Source organism: Rhinopithecus roxellana, chromosome 1 (assembly GCF_007565055.1).
Source record: "Rhinopithecus roxellana isolate Shanxi Qingling chromosome 1, ASM756505v1, whole genome shotgun sequence".
In the NCBI taxonomy this organism is placed as follows: Eukaryota; Metazoa; Chordata; class Mammalia; order Primates; family Cercopithecidae; genus Rhinopithecus; species Rhinopithecus roxellana.
In genome coordinates this window covers 29,429,577-29,439,661 of record NC_044549.1, presented here as the reverse complement: position 1 = coordinate 29,439,661, position 10,085 = coordinate 29,429,577, and the positions used below count along the sequence as shown (strand labels likewise).

General features: G+C 45.1%; 1 protein-coding gene across 1 annotated transcript; it reads left to right on the top strand.

Annotated features, from left to right (window-relative positions):
• The first annotated feature begins 1,143 nt into the window (after positions 1-1,143).
• On the top strand, positions 1,144-2,740 carry RETNLB (resistin like beta). The gene is made up of 3 exons (XM_010386602.1): positions 1,144-1,367; positions 1,831-1,911; positions 2,474-2,740. The coding sequence occupies exons 1-3, from the start codon at positions 1,145-1,147 to the stop codon at positions 2,599-2,601; spliced, it is 432 nt and encodes a 143-aa protein (XP_010384904.1). The 5' UTR covers position 1,144; the 3' UTR covers positions 2,602-2,740.
• Positions 2,741-10,085: the final 7,345 nt, after the last annotated feature.

The following is a 10,085-nucleotide window of genomic DNA, read 5'->3' as shown; positions in this document are numbered from 1 at the left end:
ATACATTTTGCAGCAGACTATTTATGCATGAGACTGCAGAGTGCTGCCCCCAGCCTCCTTAGTGGTTAACATAATACAGAGAATTTGTGCCTTCCGTAATCTGAAACATTCTGAGTTCTGAAACACACCTGGGCCCCAGGTCTTGGATAAGGAATTGTGAAGCCCAGCTCTCTTTTTCAGCCATAGCTGATAGAAAGGGAGGTTGTGTGACCCAGAACCAAACAGTGAAATGTAAGGGGAAGTCTTCTTGAGCTTCTAGGGAAAGATCCTGCTCTCAAAATAAAAAGGTAAAGCCCCCAAAGAAAGTGGCCTTGCCCCATTCCTCCTTCTTTCCTGCTCAGGGTCTGGGCTGAGGATATGGCACCTTCTACCTTGTGACCATGAAGAGACAAGATCGAAAGATTAGCTGAGAATGGTGGGGGAAAAAGGGGAACTTTACGAGCCCCCAGAAGAACTCTGGAATCATAAACCACACTTCTAGTTAAGTAAATACTGAACTTCCTTATTTTAAATAATTAGGATTAATTAATCTTTCTGTGACTTTCCTATGAATGAGATTAGCCAGGGACAATAAAATGGTGTCTGAACAGGTGACGAGTAGGGCCCTCCCTCAGCCAACAGAGATAAGAAAGAGCTTACACTTGGGTTTGGGATAGATGATGGGTAGATTAATTTGTTTGTTAACTGCAAAGTAACCTCTTCCTGATGAAGGATCAAACAAGAAGCCCATAATACCGGCAGGCCACAGAAGGCCCAGGTGCTAGCCTTATCGGGTTGCCAAGAAGAAAGGAGAAGGAGAACAAACAGGCAGGAGGCCTCCCTCGGCAGAGATCCAGAGCAAAGGCAGCTGTTGCTTCTCATGAACACTCCAAAGTTTATCACAGTCACCTGTCACCCTAGCTGGCACAGGTCTTTGAAAATGTGCTGGGAGTGTGTTTACATGTGTGTGTGTGCTTGCATGTTAAAGATGCCCAGGTTAATACCAGGGGTATTAAAACACCCTTGCCTGGCTAGTCTTTGCAGACCTTCTCTGAAAATTTTGGTAAGTCTGTTCTTCAGCAACCCTACCTGCTTCTCCAAACCACCTAAAGAGATCCAGTACTGATGGTGCTGTTCTTCCATCTTTACTCCCTGGAAACAAACCATGTTGTCTTCTTTCCTCTACCACCACCAAGGAGCTCAGAGATCTAAGCTGCTTTCCATCTTTTCTCCCAGCCCCAGGACACTGACTCTGTACAGGATGGGGCCTTCCTCTTGCCACCTTCTCATCCTCATCCCCCTTCTCCAGCTGATCATCCCAGGGAGTACTCAGTGTTCCTTAGACTCCATTATGGATAAGAAGATCAAGGATGTTCTCAACCGTCTAGGTAACTGACTGGGGTAGGGGGAAGCGGGGGGCTGACCCTTGCTCATTTCTCCTGTTCTTAAACTCCAGTTTTGTCTCTATACTGTCCCAAGATCCCAACCAAGCCCAACCCCTGATGAGGGCTTTCTACACTACCCTACCCCTGTTTGAACTCTTGGCTAAAAGCTAAGGTTTTCCTGATGAGGAGGAAGACATGGAGAATGGTAGCTGTAATTTATGAACACTCATTATGAGCCAGGTATAATCTGAGCTTTATGTAGATTAGTTCATTTAATTCCCACAACCATTTTATGAGGTAAGGACAACTATTACTTCCCCTTTAAAAATGAGGAAACTAAACCTTAAAAGTTGATGAGTAGCCTGATTCTGGACACAGTGTCACCTCCGAGGTAGAAGATGATTTGGAAGGGGATTATAGGGAGGATAGCTCATGGGCTATATACCCCTTCTTCTTTCCTACTCAGAGTACAGTCCCTCTCCCGTAAGCAAGAAGCTCTCGTGTACTAGTGTCAAGAGCCAAGGCAGGCTGGCCTCTTGCCCTGCTGGTGAGTAACTCCCTGAGGGTAAGTAAGATGCCCCGTGTCCTCCCCTGTCCATCTCCCTACACCTACACCATCCCCCACCTCAGGTCTGTATCACCCTGGCACCCTGCTAGAGACCCCTTGCCCATTCTTGTTTCCCTGAAGGATGCTACTGGGGGATCGTGGGCTTCTGCCTCTTCCTTTCACCCTTTCACTTCATGCCCCTGTTTCTCAGCCCTTCCTCTCCTCCATTGTCCCATAATGATCACGTCCTTCATTTGTCTTTCCAATCTATTCCCCTGTTTTGATTGGGTAGGGGCCAACAGAGAGGTGAATTTATCACAAATCGAAGAAAATTGAAACTCCCAAGTTCCAAGTCTCTCATTTGCATAAGTCTCTTTCATGGCCCCATATGTGATATCTGTATTTCTTTTCTTGAAATGAGCTCTTAAAGTTGAATGAACTTGAGGCCCCACGAAACCTAGCTCTACCCCTGACTGCACAGTGTTGAAAGATGGTTGTGGGTTGCCCTTCCTCCTCTTACATTCCAAGAGCTCTGATGGCTGTGCTTCATGTGCCCATGCAGGAATGACTGTCACTGGCTGTGCTTGTGGTTATGGCTGTGGTTCATGGGATGTTCAGGGGGAAACCACCTGCCACTGCCAGTGCAGTGTGATGGACTGGACCACTGCCCGCTGCTGCTACCTGGCCTGAGAGGGAGGAGGTTGAGAACTCAGTTTTGTGACCGTGACAGTAATGAAACCAGGGTCTCAACCAGGAAATCTAACTCAAACATACCCCTTCATTTGTTCCAGTCCTGATTGTTGGGTAATAAAGACAAACTTTATACCTCTCTGTGTTTATGTCATCACTGTTATGGTCCCCAGCTTGGGACTCCCCTGGCCAGAAAATGCTGTCAGTGTCCCAGTGGTGATATCTCAGTTTGGAAAGTGGGATGGGAAGTTAGGAAAGATATGGGAAGAATGGGAAAAGCAAACGGACACTCCAAACCCCCACTTCCCTCATTTTTTAACAAAAAGATGGCTGTGCCAGGCATATTGCTTGGCATGGGGTAAAGAGAAATAAAATAACACACCCCTACAGAGCACACCAACTAGAAAAACAGGCTCTGCGCTATGTGTGAGAAGACTTTTCAAGGGATAGGCAAGCAGGGGTGGCTTCAAGGGAATCTAGTTCTAGATTTTCAGTATGTGTATGTACTCTTTACTAAATTCAAGTGCCTGAGATGTGCTTTGATCAAGGTGACTTCTTTCACACCATTGCCTTTCTACTACAGCCCTCACCCGTCACTGAATCTTATTATATTGGAGTATAAAAATCTGCAGAATGCCAAACAAATGATTAAAAAGATGGGCATCCATGTTGAATGTATGAATGATCCAGTGACGGGGTAACAAGTCCTTTCACAGCTTGGGAGGCTTCCATGGTTTGGTCTTTATAGGATTGGAGGAGGATATAATCCAGTTGTCAATTGATGAATTACCAAAAATAATTTTTAATAGCAAGTTGGTGTGTGAGATTGTTGACAAATCATTCAAAAGGAATTCAGACAAATTGAATGGTATTACTACAATAAATACTTTTTCTTTCTATCTACTTAATTATAAGAAGTGGACTTGTCAAAACTGACAACTATGAAAAGAAATACTAAGAATGGCTGGGTGTGGTGGCTTAGGCCTGTAATCCCAGCACTTTGGGAGGCTGAGGCAGGTAGATCACTTGAGGTCAGGAGTTCGAGACCAGTCTGGCCAACCTGGTGAAACCCCGTCTCCATTAAAAATACAAAAAAATTAGCCAGGCATGGTGGCTCGTGCCTGTAGTCCCAGCTACTCAGGAGCCTGAGGCAGGAAAATTGCTTGAACCTGTGAGGCAGAGGTTGCAGTGAGCTGTGATCATGCCACTGCACTCCAGCCTCCAGCCTGGGCAACAGAGCAAGACTTCATCTCAAAAAAAAAAAAAAAAGAAATACTAGGAATATAATGGTTCTAGACTTTATCTCACTCTAGCGAAACAAAGTTATTTGTCCATGAGTATATAAACTACTTGGGTGGGAGGAGAAGCTCTATCTTTCTCATTTTACACAATATAATTATGAAATATTGTTTGGGTTTATTAATTACTTATAAAAATTTGTTATAACTGTTCTGTTCAAATATATACTGTTAATTATTATAATAATAGCTATACTCCTATTTATAGCAACTGCAGTGAGTCTTTTAGAATAGAAAGCAGATAATGCCACTTTCCTGTTCAAGTCTAGTGATTTCCATTACATGAAAAAATAAAATCTCAAGGTCAACTAAATCCTGCATCCCCTGGTCACTGGCGATATCTCTAACTTCATTTCTGACCCTTGCTCACCCTGGCATATCTGCATTCTCGGTATTCTCTGTCACAGCCACCGTCCCACCTTAAGGCCTTCCTATGTCCTGTCTCCCCGATAGTTACACAGTTCCCACACACAAGGTCAGCGTTCAATTATTTTTCAGAAAACCTTTCCCATCACCTCTACCTCTTGCCCTGTTTTTTAAATTTTTTTTCCATGATGCTTCTCAGTGTTCACTTCATAGTCTATTTATGAATGTATTAACTGTCTCTTACACTGGAACATGTAATCCATGAAAGAGAAAACTTTGCCTAACTTGCACACCACTGACTCCCCAGTGCATAGCACAGTGCCTGGCCCATGGAGGAGTTACAATGAACAATATGCCTACTACTGGGTCCAGCTCTGAGTCTGAGTCAGCTCCTTCTTTTCCTTTCTATTCCTCTTCCTTTACCTCAATCCTGGTTGTTGAGGAACAAATGTTATTTTAAACGGAGGTCCCTGGGTTTCATTCTCAAGGTGTCAGTAGGAGAAATAGCTGTTCATCAGAGGACACACTGAGAAAGAAAAGCCAGAGAGTGAAGATGGAGGTCAGAGAGGTTAACAATAGCAGAAGCAAAAGTAGATTTTGTAGCTTTGTCCGATATAATTAGCTGCCCACTTGGTGGCCCATTTCCCCTTTCTCAGTGTTAACAGAATCTGAATGTCATTCAGGGTATTGATGTGTCCGGTCCTGAAGGATAAAATATTAGTTAAACCAATAACAGAACTTTTACTTCTCTTGGCCAAATCTTTCTTTTCCTAGCCACCTTTGCATGGAGTGGGGTTGCATGGGGTGGCAGGTGACCCAAATCAGACCAAGAAGACACGGGAGAGTTCTGCTTGGGCCTCCTGAGAAAGTATTCATTTCTTGAATTAAAAACAGAGACTCAAAATTGTCCATGTCCCTTCTTGCTTGGGCTGCTGGTGTGAGGATGTGATGTCTGGAGCTGTGGCAGCTATCTTGTGTCCATGGAGTTAGTTCAATCACCCTGTGACTTTTGAGCCAAAACTGTAAGCATGGTGAAGCAAAAAGAGGAAAAAGAACCTGGGGCTGTAACCACATTATTCTACCACTGAACAAACTCTGAAATAACTGAAACTGTTTTTCTTCTTAACTAAATAAAAAGTATTCTTATTCACTCATGTAACAAACATTTATTAAATTCTGTATACAAAGGCACTGGGCTGCAGTGGTTGCCAAAATAGGAAAAGATTACTGCCTTCATGGAGCCTCCATTCTAATTCTATGTCTCCCCCAGCTGGAATTTTTTGTTACTGGTCTATGGAGAGAATTAGTCAAGGGCAATGTCATGTTATCTGAATAGATGACAATAAGGGCCCTTAGATCATACTCTCTGTACCTTTTCCCAGTGAAGGAATGAACAAAAGGCCTATAATGAGGTACATCATCCAATTTGGCGATTTCTGGCAAAGTAGCCGCCGAGCTTATGGGGCTGCCAAGAAGAAAAGAGAGAGAAAGAAAAGCAGGAAGAATTCCTTAGGCAGAGAACCAGAGCAACAGCAACTGGGACCTCTCAGGACACACACTGGAGATTGTCCCAGGCTCATTCTAAAAGTTTGACTCTCTCAGACTACCTTAGTTCCTAGGTACTGCCAGAGTGTGTGTTGCTGGAGGGGGGAGAATGCCACACCAGACACACTGCCAGATGGAAAAAGTCCCTGTCCTCCCATCCTTATCAGCTCCTTCCTCAGTCTGGCAGGTGAACCTGAGCATGGCTACCTTCCTGACATCTCTGCTTCGTAGGAGTGCTGGAAGGGGACCCGGGCCTCCCAAGCATGACAGCTGCCTCTTCCCTGCTCCCTACAGTACCTGCTGCTTTCCCTCCCTTCCCCTATGAACCCAGGAGCTGCTTTTCATCTTCTCTTCATTTTACCTTCAGCTCAGGATGCTGCCTTTTTACAAAATGAAGACCTCTTTCCACCTCCTTCTTCTCATCCTCCTTCTCCAACTATGCCTGCAGGGGATGCCCAGTGCTCCTTACGGTTAGCTGTGAACAAAAATACAAGAGTTGCTCTCAGCAAACTGGGTAATTGATATGGGGATGAGGGTGGAAGTTATATCCCTGATTCTCAATCCTGTTATTAGACCACAAGCCATTTCCTAACCCATCCCCAGATTCCAATCTCTAACTGGAAGATGCGGCCTCCACTCGCTGCCCTCTGTATGCCTTTTGGGACTCTTAGAATCAATGGCAATGGCATTGGTAAGGACTATGCCTAGCATTCTTGAACATTTACTATGTGTTAGGTACCTTTAGATATTCTATTATTACGTTATTAACTGCTTACTACAACCCTGTGAGATAAGCACTGTTATATTTTGCATTTCATGGAAGAGGAAACAGAGGCTTAGAAAAGTTATGCAATTTGCTTAACAGCACTCAACTATTGATGCGACTTGATTCTGGGACACAGTGACTTATTTGCATGAGCAGATATGGGATTGGCCAGTGAAAGCCCCTGTGCTTGCTCTTTATCTCTTCCCACAGAATGCAATCCCTCAGGCTGACCAAAACATCTCTCCTGAACCAATATCACTAATGAAAGCAACCTGTCCTCCTGCCCCTCAGGTAAGTCACTGTATGAAGTTAAAGGGGCTTGCCTCCCCCATGCTCACTTCCATGTGCTGAGCTTAGGCTGCCAACCTATCACTGTACAGCACGCTGGCCCCAGCCTCAGGACTGTAATGTTGCTGGATTGAGTCACAACTCCAATACCCATCATTTCCCTGTCCATCTTTTCATCCCAAGGGGCTACTTAGGGATCTGAGGTTTATTCTCATTCTCTCCTTTCTTCCTAAATCTCCCACATCCCAAATGTTTCTGTTCCCCATTGTCTTCCATCTCGCTTTCCCAATCTAATCCCACACTGTTTCGAACCCATTAGAAGTGAGACTACTTTACAGGACGAAAGAAAATTGCAGGAGGTCTTCTCTTAAGATCTCTGATGTTCGGCAGGGCGCAGTGGCTCATGCCTGTAATCCCAGCACTTTGGGAGCCCGAGGTGGGAGGATCACGAAGTCAGGAGATCGAGACCATCCTGGCTAACATGGTGAAACCCCGTCTCTACTAAAAAATACAAAAACTTAGCCGGGCGTGGTGGCAGGTGCCTGTAGTCCCAGCTACTCCGGAGGCTGAGGCAGGACAATGGTGTGAACCTGGGAGGTGGAGCTTGCAGTGAGCCGAGATTGCGCCACTGCACTCCAGCCTGGGCAACAGAGCAAGACTCCATCTCAAAAAAAAAGAAAAGAAAAAAGATCTCTGATGTTCTTGCCCCCTCCACCACTGTCCATGCCATGCAGGGCACATCAGCAGCAGACGTTCCTGTGGCCATGCCTGTGACTCATGGGATGCCCAGGGGAAACCATGAGTCAAGGTCATTGCAATCTGCTAGAATCAACTGCTGCCCACTGCTGCCACCTCATCTAAGAAAAGGGGGCTGAGAGCTCAGTCTGGAGGCCATGAAGGCCACAAAACTGTGATCACAACCAGGAAACTTCCACCCCACTCATCCAAACGATAACTTTTTAACTCAGGTCTCTCTGCCTGTGGCATCTCTCAGTGTTGTGTCCTTGGTGCTAGTAGCCTCTGACCTAGGTCTTCTCTATTCATAGGATGTTACCTCCACGTCAAGTGTTCCAACTTCTGCTTGAAGAGGAGGCCCTAGAGAGTACCAGAAGAACTGAAATCAGCTTTCCACCCTCACCACCATCATCTCATTCTTCAACAAATATAGGGCCACAGTGTTCCAGGCTCTGTTTGTTCTCAGCACTAGAGGTACAGAGAAGTAAAACTGTACACATGCTCTGTGCATGGTCACCATCTATAGCATTCTCTAAACATCAAGGCACATATGCATTGTCTTGGCTTGGGAGCAACCTGGATAATCTAGTCATCACTTCTCTGATCACCAATCACTACTTTAAAATATAGGTTCCATGATTATTTAGGTGTGGCAAGGCCAACACATCAGGAAATTGCTGCCATGGAAAAGATGATTATACTCACAGATGCCAAGAGAAGGAGGCATGCCAGGCGATGGGGAGCCACATGGAGAAGCACAATGGTGGGTCGGGAGGCAGAGGGAGAAAGGGGAAAATGTGGCAAGGCCTTTATTTTGATTTCCATGGGAAAGAACACACGAGACAGGGTAAGAAAGTTTAGGATTGGCTAGCTTGAATAATTTCAGCAGGCTCTGAGACCTAGGATCTGCCCCTAGTTGTCTGACACCTGGCCCTATGGTGATTAGCACAGGTAGAGAGTAGCCTAGAGAGTGAAACCCCAGTAAAGGAGGTGGGTGAAGTTATGGCCCTGGATTGGTTGTTTTGCATATAAAAGGAAGGGAAGATGAGTTGTTTGCTACCTCCAGGAATTAGCTAACTTAGGCAGGGGCAGTCCCGCCAGGATCAGGGTCAGCGGTCAGCAAGGCCTCAAGGTGTCAAGACATCAGGGAAAAAAGGCATGGTTCATTTATGCGCTTTTTACAGGTGGTCAGTTTTCTCACCACATCCTCCACTGAAGGAGCCTGGCATGTAATTCCCCTTTAGACTACTATGATGCTCCTTCCATGGGGGAATTCCTATACAATTGCCTCAGATTCTTCCCAGTATGTAGAATCTCTATGTCACAAGTGCAAGAAGACATTTGGCATAATATGAGGAATTTTTTAGGCATAAGTTGTAGACCTCTGAGTGAAATGTAAGTACCACCTGACCACAGATTCTTCCAGCAGAGCTGAGTGCATAAGACTCACTCTTAGAGTCAAGCTGACACACTATACTTACAGTCCCCCTTACATGGGACTTAAGTGTTTTTCCCCAAGAATCTGGAACCAGATCCTCTAATGATGTCATAAGAGAGCCCCCTGAGTTTTATTCACCTGTTCATCATGTTGTAAAATACTCAAGAAAGCACAGATGAGTCTTTGTCCTAAGGGCAAATGAGAGAGAAGGTGGCAGGTATCAAAGGCAGGTGGTGACTCTTCCTATAGCTTTCTGATGTCTCCAAGACCAATCCCTGAATGCATGGCCCCTCTAGGGAATCATGACCCAGGATCCCAAACCACTGGGAGAAATCTTCACTCTGCCACCTCTGGCATGCAGCACAAATGAACCATCACCTGCTTCAGACACTAAACATGCAATGACCACTCATTCCCCACCCTTTGTAATCTGCAATCATTTACCCCAGGCTGACTGGTTCTCCACATCTCTGGTAAGAAAGGGCATAAATCATCCACTGTTATAGAATCACATAGCCTATCACCCACGATTCATAGACATTCTACTTCAATTCTACGCCAGAAACTTAACAATAAAGATTCCTACTTACTGGATGTATTGGCAAAAAGAGAAAGGTTAAAACACGACCAATATCCAATGCTGATATCTTCTTCCCCATGGCTCCAGTATGAAACACTCTCACAAACGTGGGTATGCTTCTCCTCCAAATGGGAATGCTTACCTCAGTTAGCACATAGTGGTTCAGCTCGTGGTTCCACCAAGTAGGGTGTCATAATTTCTCTCCTTGGAAGAACCGTAAAAGTAGGATTGATTTTCAGATTCTCATCCTAACAGGAGGGTGGTAACACTAATGCAGCAACCCTGGTGGGATCAGAAATTAGATTTTATAGTGCTGTTGCCTCCTCTCCTCACCACCTCCAGCCTCACTACAACCATTACCCATTGCAGCACAGCTCTTGCTTCTCAAAACTTCATTTCTCTGAAGGTTTTTTATCATATATACATATTTTAAATTAAGAGACAGTATCTTGCTCTGTTCCCCAGGCT

Excerpts from the sequence above, each read along its gene's own strand:
- RETNLB (XM_010386602.1), top strand. The coding sequence starts at position 1,145 with ATGTTGTCTTCTTTCCTCTACCACCACCAAGGAGCTCAGAGATCTAAG. Across the intron at positions 1,368-1,830 it reads GGATGTTCTCAACCGTCTAG|AGTACAGTCCCTCTCCCGTA; the intron begins GTAACTGACTGG and ends TTTCCTACTCAG. Across the intron at positions 1,912-2,473 it reads GCTGGCCTCTTGCCCTGCTG|GAATGACTGTCACTGGCTGT; the intron begins GTGAGTAACTCC and ends GTGCCCATGCAG.